Source organism: Episyrphus balteatus, chromosome 3, assembly GCF_945859705.1.
Source record: "Episyrphus balteatus chromosome 3, idEpiBalt1.1, whole genome shotgun sequence".
Classification (NCBI taxonomy): domain Eukaryota; kingdom Metazoa; phylum Arthropoda; class Insecta; order Diptera; family Syrphidae; genus Episyrphus; species Episyrphus balteatus.
The window spans coordinates 41,038,328-41,055,880 of NC_079136.1; the positions used below are offsets into that span (position 1 = coordinate 41,038,328).

General features: G+C 33.0%; 1 protein-coding gene across 2 annotated transcripts in view; it reads right to left on the reverse strand.

Annotated features, from left to right (window-relative positions):
- Positions 1-17,553, reverse strand: part of LOC129915501 (protein Skeletor, isoforms B/C) — a 90,313-nt gene that overhangs the window by 23,525 nt on the left and 49,235 nt on the right. For both annotated transcript variants that reach the window (XM_055995060.1, XM_055995061.1), the window contains exon 4: positions 2,405-2,516. In XM_055995060.1, the coding sequence (XP_055851035.1) occupies positions 2,405-2,516 (112 nt within the window). The remainder of the gene's footprint in view (positions 1-2,404; positions 2,517-17,553) is intronic.

Here is a 17,553-nt window from a genome sequence, read left to right on the forward strand (position 1 = left end):
ATAAAAATGTTTGATGAGGTTCTTGCCTACTTTGCATGCCTTGACTAAACCCCTGATCCTGGAAAAATGGTTTATACCTCATCAAAAATTTCTGAAATACACCTATTTCAAATGAGAAAAAAACCCTCTTTGGGAGCCATCTAGCGTCAAAATACAAATCTGAAAAAATAAGTGGATTTCAGAATAAAAACTATTACCTACTGATAAAGATTATACATACACATATATTATATAAATACATACATCAATTTTTTAAATCAACATTTTAAAGATACGTGATGAGTTATTTGTGAGTTATGAGTGTTTACTTAATTAAAGATGTTTGAGATTATTACAATTCTTTCTCATCAACTGTTGTGTTGTACAGATATTGAATTTATCGATTATTTACAGGAATTGAATTCAAAAAGTGTTTAAACTCGATAAAATCCAAATACACAAACAAACTCAATGTTTTTATGAGTTCAAAATATTTTGGTACAATCAAAAGGAAAGTATATGGAAATACATACGAACACCAACACCTTCGAACTTATTGATCATTTCATAGTTTTAATTATAATAGCAAAACAAAGCACAAGTTTGCACAAAATTTCACTGTCCTGATCCTGAGAAGATTCGTTTTGTCAAGCTTCTGATCGAATTACTGAGGCCATATTGTAATGAACCAAATTTTTACTGATATAACATGTTTTTTAAACAGAATTCCTCAATAGAATGTTCGTCAACCTTGTCATTTTTGTGACCGATATTTTTTGTTTACTTTTATTTTTTAATGCTTATACAAATAATTTTTCTTATGATATTGGGCAGGTTCAGAAACGTTAGGGACTAAATCTCGACTAAAAAGGTAAAGTATCGTATGTCAATTTTGATGATTTTTCAGGAGAGCAAAAACAAACTTCAAAGCTGCCTCCCAAAAATTCTTTCAAGTGTAGATTTAATTGTATAAAACATTTAGATGTCAAATTTTATGATCTTTTTTATTAAATTTATTTCAAAAAGATATTTTTAATATTTTTCCCGTTAAAAGGACTTAAATACGTTAAATATGACTCAAAATAGTTTGGCTTTTTTATAAATTATATTTTATATTAATTTCCAACATCTTAAGTTGACATAAGATGATTTGCCTTTTCACACTCTTTCGGAATTTTTTAAAATATTTTATCTTATGTCAACTTAAGGATGACTTTTTGTGTCTGCTTGCACGCGCGAAAATATCTTAAATCAACATAAGATAATTTAAGATTTCACAATAATAAAAAAATCCTAACCCAATATAATCTTAAGTCTACTTAAGGTTTTGAATAATGTGTCTTTTGAACATAAGATGAAATTGTTTTTGTGCATAAAAAAGCAATGGGGTGAGATAGAAAGATGCCGATAAGACAGAACTGTAGGCCTTTAAGATGGCAATGGCATCAAAAAAACGCGAAACATCTTAAGTCGACTTAAGATACTTTACCTTTTTAGTCGAGAAATATTTAGGTAATTTCTCGGTCTCTGATTGGTCACATGTCAAAAAAAAAATCCTTTTAATTTAGGTAATTTTATTGGAAAGCTGACTGGAAAGTTAGGCAAGAAAATTTTCCCTAAAAATTTAGGAAAGTTTTTTTTGTCAACATGACAGCAGATTGTTTTTAATTAAAGAATTATTTTAGCAAAATTAAATTTATTTGTGTGAAAAACAACTAAAAAGTGCATTATCGGTTATAATTCATTTTATTTGTTTATTATAGTTAAGGGAAGTTTGGTGTCTTACCCATGCGACCGGTAAAATTCTTAAATAAATTTCGAAATTTGACAATAGCATTACATCCAAACTAATTTAGTCAATTTACTCAAATTTCCGTTCAGAAAATGACGTTGGCTAAATATCTAGTCTCTATAATATTTCCTGAACGTGCCCATTATCAAGTAAAATTATCGTCCCTAAACCGATTTTACAGTACAGACAACCTTTCCTTTTTTTTTATTTCAATTTAACCACATAAAACACACTGGAATATGTCATTCCCATGATATCATCATTATGGCTTTCATGCTTTCATTTTTACGACAGTACAATTATACGTCAATATGCGATAACATATAACAAATCCTTTTTCGTAAGCTTGCCATCTGATTATAGAAATAATACAACAGGAAAAATATACCTACATGTATTTACTATCTTGCGAATGAAAAAGGAGTAATAAAAATCAATAAAATAGTATTCATACAAAACAAAAATGTGTCCAAATAAATTAAATTACAAAAATAAAACAAAACAAAAACAGATACTTATCTGGCAAAAACTTAAAAGACCTTTAGGATAAGATTATTCATTTCATTATGCAAATGAAAGTGAAACCAATTAATTTGCATTTGACCATGAGATTTGTTTTAAGCCTTCACTCACCGTAAATCTTCGGCACCATACTGAAAGCCATCGAATGTCCTTGATCCTTTTACCCATAGGCAACCTAAGGATGATGTCTGTATTATTGTGCGCTTGTAGGATTGGTGGATCTCTGCAAAATACAAGAAATTATTTTATTTTTATTTTTATAATACAAAAAAAAAAATAAAGAAAACTGCCTGAATACACAAATGAAGTGTCCTATTTATTCTATCTTATCGATTAATTTTTTTAATAATAATTATTATTCAAAAAAGAAAATTATGAGAAATTTAAAAGAGGAAATAAACCCTTCCGTGAGAATAAAGCGGAATCGGAGATAACTTCACATTGAACTTGCTATCCTGATTTCTTTTTTGTTTCTGTTTTTCTACACGCATCCGTTTGATGGTAGGTTTCAAGAGTTTGATAGCTATGAATATGATTCACCTTTAAAGTCACACAATCTCTTTCACTTTTAGTTTTAACTTCATATCTTAAATTTAAATCGATAGTGTATAACACATTAAGGTCAAACCATCATTTTTCTGAACTGTACTTCCAGCCCTTCATATCCTAGTGACTTCCTTTATAGTTACAGGCCCCTATCTATCCTTAACCTATTTTGTCTTATTGAATTTTTCTCATTACTCTATCTTCATTTTCACTTACATATTTACCGATTTCATAGATATATCTAGTTTCTTAAGTCCCAAAACTCAAGGCCTCTCTCTGTCTCAAAGAAAATCCAATTTAATCATAAACAAGTTGAATCATCTTCCCTCTTACTATCTATACCTACTCGAATTTATACGACACTTGTGTGTATATTTTCTATATATAAAATATTTGTTTCGCCTACTTTTGCCACAGTGCCACCAGTCAATATCCTGCAGGTTAGACAATTTCAATAATAAACCCAATCCCCATCGATCCGACCGACCTTATATAGAAGAGTCAGTGCTTTGTACAAATAATCCTTGTGTGACACATTAAACTTCAAACAAAAAAAAAAAAAAAACGATCCTTATCTGCTCTGTGCTGCCAAAGCAAATAAATACAATTCGTTCTTCCAAATATGTCTATCGAATTCGTCGTGTATAGATACAAAACACACATTGTCGTATCTCTATACTTCTCTCTTCTAAATAACTACCCCGGATACTCGTCAAGAGTATCTTTTTCCCAATCTATCTGTACCACCTTCATCTTTTGAGTCTTAACAATAAATATAATTGGAAAAAAAATATAATAAAAGATATAGAAAAACCTAAATAAAACAACCTACATGATGAAGTAACACACACTAAGTTCAAAAGAGCTTATCGAAAAGATGCAACCAAGTCAGGGGTGGATTTGTTTATTTTGGCTCCCGGAAATTAAGATAGCAGTTTCAGGTAAATCGAAAAAAGGGCCTGGAACAGTGATTTGATAAGAGTGCCACAACAGAATTGATTAGGATTTCATTGGAAAAATGAGAGAACACCAACACCAATATTATGTTGGGTGATTTGTCATTTGAACTCCTTTCCAACAAGGTGAGATTAACTATCAGATAACTATAAAGAACATGATGCTCGGAGTAATTTCTTACTTCCAAAAACACTGGTCTGCAAAATTTAATTTTTTTTTTCTCTTTCAAATAATTTTTTTTTTTTAATTATGAAAGACTTGACTTTCCTGAATCTAAATCTGGTTTCAGAAAAATTGTAGCACGTACCATTTTTTTAAAATGATTTTTAAAAAATATGAGTAGTTTGTAGAAAATTTCCCTTTTGGATTCGGTTGACCTATATGTATTCTTCTTCTTCTTCCTTTTTTCTCGGCGCTGTTATGATCTCGATGTCGAGGGGATCATAACCTTCCCACGTTACTGCTTCACACTAGTGATCCGCCTGTGGGGTTCGCCGGGTTGACCTCAGAAATCGGCGGCAAGCCTCCCGGTTTTGTATTGTTCCGTTTCTGAGGCCAACTGAATGCTGGTGTTTTTGCATTTGCTTGTACCAGGAGTTTTTAGGCCTACCTTTCTTTTTATTTCGTGTTGGAACGTTATATGATATTGCTTTTTTGACGGGGTTCTCAGGATCTCTCCTTTGAACATGGCAATACCAACTGAGTCGGTCGTGTTCAATTTTTTGGGAGATGGTATTTTTAACATGAAGGCTTCCTCGGATCTTCGTACTTCTAATTCTATCAAGCTTTGTTACTCCTGCTGTCATGCGAAGCATCTTCATCTCAGCTGCCGTTAACTTACTCTCATACTTTTTGTACATTGTCCAACATTGTGAACCGTATGTGAGTGCTGGACGCACAACTGCGGTGTAGAGCCTTCCTTTCAGCTTAGGGGGCATTTTTCGATCACAGAAGATAGCAGAATTTTCCCGCCACTTCATCCACCCTACGCTTACGCGATGATTGATATCGTCATCACAAGTACCTTCGTTATTTATCATAGACCCCAGATATTTAAACTTTTCACACTTGGGAAGCACTACACCATTCAAATAAATGTCAGGAATAGGCCTGTGTGGATCAGAAAATGGGCAGCATAGGTATTCTGTCTTTTTCGCGCTTATGCGGTACCCACTACCTTCTAGAACATCCACCCATACATCAAGTGCTCGTTGCAGGGATATCGGGTCTTCACTTATGATGGCTCCATCGTCAGCAAAGAATAACTGATGCACTTTTGGGTCCGTCACTTTGCCTTGAAGCAGGTAATCAAGAACGGTAATAAAGAGCAGAGGACTCAAGACGCTTCCCTGGTGTACACCTACTGTGATTTCGAATTCTTCGGTGACTCCAGCTGCACATCTTACTTTAGTAACTGCTCCATCATACATGTCCATAATTATCCGCACATAGGTTTCCGGAACTCCTCGTTGTCTGAGGGCCACCCATATCAGATCTCGTGGTTGTCGATCGAATGCTTTTTCAAAATCAACCAATACCACATGCAAATCCTCCAAGGAATCTCGATGTTTTTCCATAATGATTCTGATACTCTGGATTGCATCTGTGGTTGATTTACCCGCAACAAACCCGCACTGGTCATCAGATAGCCTTATTATTTTTCGCAGTCGGCTACCAAAGACTCGCTCAACGATCTTCATGGTGTGTGACATCAGCTTAATCGAACGGTAATTATCACAGCTTCGAGTATCACCCTTCCCTTTGTATATTGGAAGAAGATAACTTTCCCTCCATTGATTAGGCATTCGATCACCTCGTATAAGCTTGGAAACAAGAACCATGAGCCATCTAGACCCGATGTCTCCCATCTTTTTCCAAAACTCTGAGGGTATTTCGTCTGGCCCAACAGCTTTTCCCTTTTTGGAGTATTTTACAGCCTCACTAACTTCTTCGACTGTGACATCGGATACTTCGCTTAAGTTAGGTGAAGCTATTGGAAAGTGTAGCCTTGGAAATTGTTCATTTAGAAGTTCGTCACAATACTGTCGCCACCTGTGGAGGATTTCTTCGTTTTCCACAAGTAGTTGGCCTTGAGCATTGTTAATAAACTTTGGCGAACAGATCTCCTGAGCATTTCTTCTTCTTTGAGCGGCTATTTTGAAGATGGTTGCGCCCTTATTCACGTTTTGTCGTAGCTCTTGAATAGCACCAGCAGTCGGGGAAGAAATTTCATCTAGCTCCCGATACAGGTCTTCCGTATTCTTGGCTTGAATTTGGGCACATATCTTCTTCGCTTCTTTCTTGCAGTTTCTGTATTCCACTTCGAGGCGTGACTTTTGCTCTGTATTATTAGAGGGGCACTTCGACCAAGCTTTGAAAGCCATTTTCTTTTTACTTACAACTGCTTTAGCTTCATCATTCCACCACCATGTTTCTTTGCCTTGTTGGTTGTGTCCTTTTGAAACCCCTAACAGTGTTTTGGCTTTTTCTATGCAAGTTCGCTGTAGGAGGTCCCACATACTTTGTGCTGTACTCTCTTCATTTCGAAATATATTGGTGTTGTTATACAGATAGTTTTGCATATTCGAAATAAAAGCTTCGCCTTTTTCCTTATCCAGATCATACCATTTGATCTTCCCAAAAGTCTTTGTCTTTTTGTTGTCGTTCACTGTCTCCATAAAAAATTCTGTCAGTAGGAGACGGTGTTGGTGGGCGATCGCTTCTCCCAGTATCACTTTACAATCCTTGACCCGAGGTTTCATGAAACTAGATACCAAATGGTAATCAATCTGAGTCTCATTTCCACCACTGCTGTAAGTGACCAGGTGTCGGCTTTGTTTGATGAACATGGTATTAAGTACGATAAGACCATATGTTTTGCACGAGCTCAGGATGTCTTCACCAGGAGAGTTCCTGATGCCGTATCCGAGGCCTCCATGGCAATCTTCATAGTCTTCGTTTGTTTTCCCGACATGTCCATTTAAATCTCCGCCCACGAACAAAAACTCTTCCTTTGGGATGTCCTTAAGTAGGTTGTGAAAATCTAGCCAAAATGCATCTTTTTCCACCTGCTCACATCCAATTTGGGGAGCATATGCAGTGACAATATTCCACAACTTTCCTTTAATCACCAATTTAAGGGACATCAAACGGTCACTGAATTTCGAAATGGACAATATGCTGCCTAAGAGGTCTTTTGCAAGGATGATTCCGATTCCGTTCTTACCCTTTTCCGTTCCATAGTAGAACATCTTGTAATTTTTTGTCCTTGTATCCAAGAAACGGGCCCTATTTCCCGTGTTACGCCATTTCGTTTCTTGGACACACAAGATGTCTACTCGCCTTCTTATCATCATCTCTTCCAGCTCGAAGCTTCGACCTGTCATACTCCCAACGTTCCAACTCGCAACTCTCAGATTTTGTATAATCTGTGGCATTACTTTGCTAGCCCCCGGAATCCGTCTAGCTCTGACCCGAGCATTGCTACTCGGTCCAGGATCAGTACCATTAGTAATGGTAGTGCCTGGCGGGGTAGTGTCATTTCTTTGGACGAGTACTTCCATAATGCTTCAGTTCACAAAATCTTGCGAAACGTTGTTGTTGTTGTTGTTTTTTCGACGCGTGCATACTCCAGTTTTGTATTTGATCTCTCTTTAACAGCACCGGTGATCTCCAGTCGTGCCAACCCAGGGACTGGCATGCACACTTTTGGGAAAGTTTACAGGTGTTAAGTGTCGCTAGGTTCACCTTGGTGTTTGTGACCTAGATAAATTTGCTCCTTTAGTCGCCTTTTACGACAAGCGGGGAGGCGCTGCAGGAATATTCTAACCCGTCCCTGCACAGGGAGGTTGACCTATATGTATTACAAAAATAAAACTAATATTCGTATTTAGCTCAAATTTGGAGGACTTATTTCTCATAATAATATGAGCTATCATATGACCTCAAATTTGTATTTATAAATTAAAGTTTACATACATTTTAAGACACTAATTGACAAAAACAGCAAAAATATTGAAATCCTGCAGTTTTTAGTTAATCCCAAAAGAACAAAATGAAAATCAAGGAAAATGTAAAATCTCAACTCCCGTTATACATAAATATAAAAAGTCAAATATGTTAAGAAAACTTTAATAAAATACATTAAAACAAATTTATACGTGTTTTGTAATTTTATATACTATTTTTCTATTTAGAAATATCTTATCTGTGATAAACCATTCCATGCACTGCTTTCTAAAGCTTTAAGTTTGTTTCTCCTAGAAACAAAAGTATACTTTTCTCACGGTTTTTGTTGTGCTGAGTTTGAATCCGAAGTCAAAAAAAAATTTAGCACGTCAGGATTTTGAGATATACGCGTTAGAGAATCACAAAATCAAGTTTTTGTTTAGAAAATCTAAAAAAAAAACTACTATATCTCAAAAACGGAAGCTGATTGAAATTTTTGAAAATCGGATTCAAAATCAAAATCGGACTAAAACCTATTAGAAAAGTGTACTTTTGTTCTTGGGCGAAAGAAATATGAATTTTTAATGGTCAGTTTCTTTATGGTAAGATATCCCAAACCTACTAAACTTACCTAAATTTAAATATATCGGATAAGAAAAGAGATATTGAGAAGATTGAAACTGAATTTGAAAGAAAAAAATAAGTTCTTTTATAAACCATGTAAAGTTTAGTTGAAAAAGTTTACGTTACGTCAAAATATTTCTTCGAAAACAGCAAAAAAATGGGATTCGAGATTTTCTAACGGGAATATCTAAAAAACGTGAAGTGCTAGGCCAATTTTGATTTCGGATTTGGAATCAGCACACAAAAATCCATTAGAAAAGTATAGTTTTATTAAAAAGGGGATTTCCTTGCAGACCAGTGAAATCGTTCTAATAATTCGCATACATTTATTTGCGATGCGAACAACTTATTAAAGAACCAAGGCCTACACAGCAACACAAAATAGTTTTATTTTGGGTTTTAGTTTCTTAAACACGTCTTTAATCCTCCTTTAAACGGTTTTTATTCATTTTGATAAAAGTAGCACCCCATGGCATTATGGTTTCTTCTTCTCAAGACGCTTATACCTCAAATCTGAAATTGAGAGGGGTAATTTAGAAGTTATGATTAAATAAAACTCATTTTAAACTCTGTATTTAGGTAAAACAATAAAATGTTCTGGGTTTTTCGTTTCACATCAGTTTCTGGTTACTGGATTTCAAAAGTACAAATTTGTAGTTGTGTTATTCATGCAGCAATAGAATCGAAATTTAAAAGGGTGAAAATTCTTTTTCAGAAAATCAGGATTCAATCCAGGCTTTTGTATGGGAAACACTAACGACAAAAAAGATAAAGATTTTGTTCAATTACAAGTATTGTTAAATTATGATTTGGTTGTTTTGGTACCTACTATTGTTAGCATGTTGTCCACATGCACTGTGGCGTATACGTGCTCTTTTTTGTATTTATTTGTTTAGTATGTTTTTTATCCAGGATGAATAAATTCAGAAAAATTAATTTCACCACTAAAACATGGCTTTCCAGTTTTTAGAAGGTTTGGTGGATTGAAGGAGAAGCATTAGTGTAAGTTTTACAGCATTTAAAATATTAGAGAAAAACTTTTAAAAATAATGGTTCTCTAGTAAATTTGGCTCTATGGTTTTATTTATCATACAAACAAAGAATTAATAAACTGTGTTTAAATTTTTCATGTTTGAGAAGTTTTTTTTTTTGAGAGAGAAATGAGTTGATTTGGAACTGGTATCGAAAATTTTTGCAATTCTTAAATAAAACATACATGACCCAAAGTATTTTTCATTTAAATTGGTGTTTTTTTTTCAAAGTTGAAACAACTTTGACTCATGTTTTATGGTTAAAAATCATTTTTTAATTTTAGTAGTTCTGCTTTGATTTTAAAATTACGGTCTTCAACACAAAATCGTTCCGAAAAATAGTTTAATCAAAGTTGTTTTTTTTTCTCAGTGTAAGACTAGCTAAAGTTTGTAATGTTCAAGTCCCCCCTGTAATGGGGAATGGGGCGTAGTGATGAGACACAAACCGCAAAAGACTGCTTAAATGTATGGGTCATCGGCTAAATACCGGAGATCAAAGTTAAATCGAACTCAGGATAGATATAGTCTGATAAATAAAAACTGGACAAATTGAAATATTGGCTTAGTAGTAATGGAAAAAGAGCAACAAATTGCTGATAGCTTCCAACCAGATAATTATATTGTTTGGACAGAATTTTGAAACGATCAGCTTACGTTTTGAAACTTAATTCGCTTTAAAATTAATTAATTTATAAATTCCAAGAATTCCAATAAATAATCAATAATGAATTCCATCAAATCTTAATAAAAATCTCTTTTTAAAACCAATCATTTCTTAAAATTGAGTCTTGCTAAATTGCATTTTCAAGTGAAACTCATAAAGTTTCTATAACAATTTCACTCCTGTCAAAATCATAAAGTCGATACTTTTTCATGTTTCCCGCATTTCTTCTTGTCACCTTACTTCCATATCATCTACAAACACATCAACTTCATCTTCTTCGTCATATATAGTCGGCCTCATAATCATCATCATCGTTCTTATCCTCGTCATCCGTTCCAAGGGTGAAATTAAGTACTCATCCGTGACTAACGTCTCCTGAGCCCAGATTGTTAACAATCGAATTCATTCCCATTCATGAAAAAACCTCAAATTGGGGGATGGTGGTGGCTTGGCGATGTATGGTGAAAATGTATGGTGCGGTTTGGTGGATTACGGGCTGGGGGGTGGTATAAAGTTTCATATGGATAGTGGTTATACTGGATAAAACTGATTACTTTCTAATGTTGATTTACCCTCCGGGTTTGGTTTGGATTGTTGCCGAGTCTTAGAGGATGTGAACTCGTTTTTTTTTTACAAACGTGAATGATGTGGATATGTTAAGATTTTTATCGAAGAAAAATCAGCTAGCATACAGTTGGGGGGGGAGTTGATTATGGTTAGGTTAGGATAGGTTGGTGGATTTGATATACCTAGTTTATTTGGCAATAACGCAGACACGCATGACGATGACAATATTTTTTCTATAATAATATATATGTCAGTGATGGTGGGGGGAAAACGAAGGAGGAGGCGGGAAAACCATTAAAATCACACGACAAATAATAATATGACTTTTGACTGAGGGACATCACTGCTAAAATATTTATTATTGATTGGAGTCATCAAACTGTGACGACAGTAACGACCCCTATTATAGTGAAATTGATCTATATGAAAGCTTGAGGCAACAACACGCAGCAATAGGACATAACTTTTTGATTTATTTACATGGCGAATGTATATTCATATTTTTTGTTTGAAGTTGGTCGATTGCTTAAAGAGGATTTAAAATTAGAGGAACTGTGTTTAATAAACTATGAAATTGGGAAATGAACATTTAATAAATGGGAATTAAGTGAATTATTACTTGAAGAGCCAATTTTTCAATCTTCTAATAAACAGTCAGTTAACTGTTCGACGAATAAAGTTATTAGACTCATAAACAATCAGATAAAAACATTGAATTTTTCAATCAAGAATAATTTATTCTACAGAATAACAAAAAAAAATTGTCCAATTCAAAAATATTCAAAATTAAACGTCATTTTTATTCATGATTGTTTTTGTTTTCTTGTGTTCCACTGTATTTTTTTCAAAATTCTTTCAAAACAGCTTTGACAACTGACACAATATTTTTGTTGAGATTATTCCTTAGAATAATTTTTATTCGTCTCTGAAAGAAGCAGATAGTTTTATTCTTAGGAATGAGCTATATCTGCTTCTTGAAAAATTGATTTTTTCTCTATCCTGAGGAATAAGTACTAACTGACTGTTTAACTGACTATTGAAAAATTGGCCCTAAAAGTTTTAAAACGGATGAGCGCTAGATCTCGCGAGCTCCCTTGATGGGGTACCTTTTCCCGGAATTTTTTCCTGATTTGAAAGACATTTTATATTCAAAAATTATGAATTAAAAGAAAACAATCTAAACTTTTGTAGTCAGAATTTTTCGAGACTCGAACGAAAAAATGTGGTACCCTGTCCTGGATTCAAAAATGTTGTATAAAGAAATTATTTAGTAGTTTATATAGATCAGTAAAGGTAGCTTTGGTCTGCTACAAAAATAAGTGGGTCAAGGTTGTTGCAGAAACAATACAATCCAAGGTACATCTATTGAATATGATTTTCAGGTAAATTGATCTGGTAGAATGTTTTTTAAGCGTACTAGGAATTAATTATCGAGAAAAACAACTTACCGTTTACAAAAAGTTATTTGCAATGCATTAATTCTCAGAAGTAGATATAAAAAAACAGGAATATTTGATGAAAAACATTAAAAATTTTATTCCTTCACTGGAATAATTTTTTTTTTTTTGCTATTAAAAAGGTTTCATTCGAAGTCGATAAATTTTTAAAGTTATTTCTATGAATTGTAAACTGATGTTATTGGGAAGAACTAATTAAAATAAATGTCCTTGCATTATTTTTTTGACTCAAATATTTGCGTTTTGTGCAGCCATTTTCATGATTTTATGTGAATTTTGTATGCACATCCGAAAAACTAAGGCCATTTGACCAATACAACGTTGGTAATAAATATTTTTTTGTTGGAAATAAAATTTATGCTACAAAGGATATTCTCGAAATAGAATTAATGCACTGAGGGAAAAGCCACCATAAAACAACGTAAAATTAATGAAAACCACATTGATTTAACTATTATTCGGAATGATTTTGCGTTGAAGATGGTTTCGTCACATAAATCAAAGTAGTTCATCTTTGAAACAACAACGTTTCAACTTCAATTTATTTTTTCCCTCAGTGTGGCAGAGGAAAAACATTTGCTCTGGAATTTTCATGTATTTTACAGAAATGTTAAAAATATTACCAGTACTTTCATAATGCAGTTAGTTAAGTTGATACTAATTACATTTCAAATTTACTTCGTTATCAATAAAAAAATTTAAATCTCACATGTTTTGGTTTCTATAGCGCCAGTGAAAAGGAAATTTTATTTACAACAAGTTTGGAAGAAGGTTTTTTTTTATAAGTAGTCCAGTTAAACAAGGGTTCAGCCAATGCTAAAAGAAACATTTTTTGCTCTAAATCTTCGTGTCTCATGTCCACTAGTCGCGACTTTCAAGGTCAAAGCACGAGATACAGATTTAAAAAATCAACAAAAAAGACTATGGCAGGGGCAAACGCAGGGGGGGTTAATACTAATAAGATAGAATTGTAATTGGTAGTACATATTACACACATTATCGGAAAACAGAGGAACCGAGACAATTATGTATGAAGAGTATTTTTGTCAATCTTTGAGTCGTTCTGGTGGTTAAGTCCCAGGTCAACCCCCCACCCAATTAACAATTTTACTTCCACAAGGTTAGGATCTTTAATTTCTTGCAGCTATTATCTCTACAGGGCTTGTATTTAGTTTGTGAATCGAATATTCAAACTTCCGAGGCTTAACTTTCGTTAACCGCTTCCTAGAAACCTAGTACAAGTGGAATTTAAAAATTTCTACAAGCATTAATGAAAACATTTCGTTTAAATTTCAATATGGGCATATGAAATTTCATTGTAGAAGCACAAGAAATAAAAGCCAATAACTGACTTCTTTTAAATGGCTTTGCAAAAGAAATTGTATTAGAACTGCTTACAAAATCTTTATGAATGCTATGTATTTTTTTTTATCCAATTCGAAAATTATTAGACTCAAAAATGACTTAGGTAGGTTTTTTAGTATGGTAGAAGTACCTACAACTTATACAATTTCCTTAAATGCATTTATTGTTATAGTTCTATATTACCAAAATTATGTCAATAGTATATGAGTCGTGATATTCATTTAAAAAAAAAATACGTTAAATTTCAAATAAACCGCAGTTAAACGGTTTTGCCTTTTTAAACAAATATTCCACAAAATAAATGTGTTATAGTTGCTCCATTCTAATATTTGAATTAAAAAATTGTTGAATCATTGTTTTTGATTGAAAATTATGTTTAATTTCACTTTCAAATATAACGACTTACATAATTGTATGTTTTGCATCTCTGTGTGAGAAAAAAAGAAGTTCAATTTCCGGCGCATGCGCGAAAAGCTTTTAGTTTTATATGTTTGCCTTAGCGAAGTTAGGGGATATTTATTTATATTTGTAGAAGTCCTTTAAGTACAAGCAAAACATTGTAAAAAGCATTTAATTTTATAAGTTTGCCTAAGCGAAGTTAGGCTCCCTAATTTTATTTCTCGAAGCCCTGTGAAAGTGAGTACAAGCTAAATTTTTTAAACTGTCAGGCAAACTCATGAGAATAATAAATATTTGGATAAGTGCTATTATGGTGACCATTTTTGGTTTTTTTATTCATTGTTATAAAGAAATAAATAAAAAGGTAAATCTTTTCATATCGGTAATTGGTTTAAACAGTGATATTAAAAATGGTTTACTGACCAATTCGGAGTTCATATTCAAGTAAGTGGAGAAGAAAGGAAAACAAGATTTTAATCTTCTCCACTTATTTAAATATAAAATAGTGATGGACATTTTAGATTTTTTATCTAAGTTCAAAACAAAGTTAATTCTCTAATTTTTAAGAAAAAGCCAAAAGCCCAAAAAAATTAAAGATTTTTTTTCTGCTTCGGAAAAATGGGGTTTGACGGTCTAAAAAAACCGAATTTTTCAGATATTCCAGAAAAAATATTGTTCTTGAGTAACAAGTTATTCTCTTTCATCTTCTCAATAATGACATGGTTTGACAATCAGTATATAATATTATTTAGTCTTTATTAAATAATTTTTTACAAGATAAAAAAAAAAAAAAAACAGAAAATTACCAAAAATAATAACTTTGAAAAAAAAAACACAAATGGTCACCATATTCTTTAAGATAGTGCAACTCATCAGGAAATTAAATAGAAGCCCTTAGGAAGCTCTGGTTTCAACTAGTCCAAATTTGAAACTCTTTTATTATATGCCTGAGTAGCTCGATGGTTAAGGTACCGGACTTTCAATCAGGATCAGGATGTACGAGGTTCAAATCCAGCTAAATGCGTCAAGTAAGTAAGAAGTTTTTTTTCTCAATATATTTGTGTTTGGGAATTTAATTTCAGAAGCAAAACTTGTCTGGATCGAAAACAAAGAAGAAAATGAAAAAATAAAATGTAATAGGTACACAAAAAGAAAAATAAAATGAAAAATAAAATTCTATTTGGGATATACCTCGTTTAGACTTTCACAATCCTTCGACAAGTCTACTCAGAGCTTCTAAATAAAAATAAAAGCCTGCAACAATAATACACATTTTCAAATTTCAAATGTTGGTAGTTTCTATAAGGCATTAAAGACATGTTATGAGTCTCTTGTCTCTCCAATCAACTTGCATATGACTCTTCTAAGGCCTATCAAGCTTCTCGGGTGGGCCAGATGGGCTTCTCTATGGTCGTATACAAGCAATATTTCTAAAATCGAAACAGCTTCGTTAGACCCTTGTGGAAGTAAAATTGTTAGTTGGGCAGTACCTTTAGACACCGCAGAAAATGCTAATTTCGTTCCGATGAAACCTGCAATAGCTTTTTAAATTCCGGGCAAGAGGGCTGATTAATAATACAAAAAAAATGATAAGTTCATTTTTTGAAACTCCCCCACCATCGGAATTTTTTTCTGCATTCGTCCCTGGACTATTGTATTATATACAAATATAGCTGCGTTCCTTTGGAAATATTTATCTTGTTTTTAGTACTTAAAACTACTTTGAACTACTTTGCTATATTGAAAAAGTAGTTCAAAGCAGCTTTAAGTACTAAAAAGTAGATAAATATTTCCAAAGGAACGCAGCTAATGATACATGATGACTAAATTGATCGTTTATACCAAAATTCTTAAACGTACTACACGAATCATTGGCTTTTTGAGACTTTTTACAGAATTTACTTTATCTTAAAAAAAAAAAAAACACTCTTTCACCAAACATTATTATTTTCAGTCTCTATGTTCTTGCTTTCTGTTCAAAATGTAACCAAATTTCACAAGGGTCATGGTGGTTCATCAATTTTTTTTTTTTTTCAATCTTAAAACACCCGTTTTAACTAGCAACATTTTTAGTAAAGCTCGCATACCACAAATTTTATCGGATTTTTTTAATTTCCGAAAAACACAACCTTCCCCAAAAATATTTTTATATACTGCCTAGTTCTTCTAAATGAAACATTTTCACCAGTTTTTGTTTGGGGTATCAATTTTGTCGCAATTTTCGGTTGATACTTATTCTGAATTTCAACATTTAAAAAAAACCCTTTTACTGCAGAATTTTTAGATTCTTAGTTCTAATAAAAAATGAAAGTTTTTCACCAAGTTTACAATTTACAATATTTATGTCAGCTGTTATGATATACCTTTATCAAACATAACTCAACACACTTTCGCCAAAAATAAAAACACATTTTAATTTAACATCGGAAGCAATTAGAACCAAAATCTATTTTTAAAATCAATTTTTAAAGTCGTACATTGGATATTATTAGATACGTTTTGATGTAAACTAATATAAGTGGCTGCTGTCAATGTCCCTCAATCAACTTTTCACAAACAATTTAACTACATTCAAGACATACATATTTCAAACTCTACTCGAGTCTTCACATCAAATTCCACTTGTTGCGTCCTCGTTCCATTAAATTTCATTACCACATTCACACAAGCACACATGTGGTCTCTGAAACTCTCAATGTCATTTGAAGGCACTCATCATTCCTAAACTTATACCACCCAACTTGAAATAACCTCATACCACCCAGCTATAGCTGATCAAATTGCATTTAAAGGACATTAAATATGCGCATAATATCTCCATTAAAAGGGACACATCAATTTTTTTTTTTTTCGTGATGTTCCCTTATAACAAAGAGCTATGTTATGAATGTCGCCGTGAATGATGACAATGTTGACGACGACAACGATGATGACGACGACAACGACGACGAAGTCGTCTACAAACTCTCCTTTCTGGAAATGAACGATGACATCAACAGGCTGTACCAAGTATACACCTCTCGAGGTTATAATAGTAAAAAGCACCCTAATCTCATACCCTATAGATTTAAAATCATCAGTCGGCATGGTACGGCACTTACACCAGTTCGTCATTGTGTCAGCACATTTAGGGATGATGTTCTGTTTCGGGCTGTTATATAGGCAAGCTTTCAGTCATCCTTAATTATTCTGAGGCATTTTTCCATTAGAATACGACGTCAGAAGTATTTAACCAAATGACTGATGAATGTTTAATGAGTCTTGATTCTGATAAGTTTCACATTGTTTTTTTGGTCAGGGCAACCCTTAAAATTTTGTTAGGCAAATGCTTACACCAACCAGGAAGGTGTCAAGTGTCGATCTTTGAGGGTTCGTGCACTAATGCATCTGAAGATGAAAGTGGGTATAATTTTTCAATGAGATTTCATTTGAAAATTCATATTTTTTTTGCAATAATGTAGATTTTATAGATATACTGAGATTTTATAGATATACTAATAAAGTATCCTTGTCGATTCTGCGGGAATGTACCTATCTTGCATCAATCATTCGTAGATTTGGAATTTTCGGCAGGCTTATTTTACACCTCCAAAGTCAAAAGTACCCGATTTTTCAATCTTTCGTGATAAAGCTCTTGAATGTTAGTCTTTCACAGCCTAATGGTATAATTTTGTCAAATTATCATAATATTAAGTTTTCTTT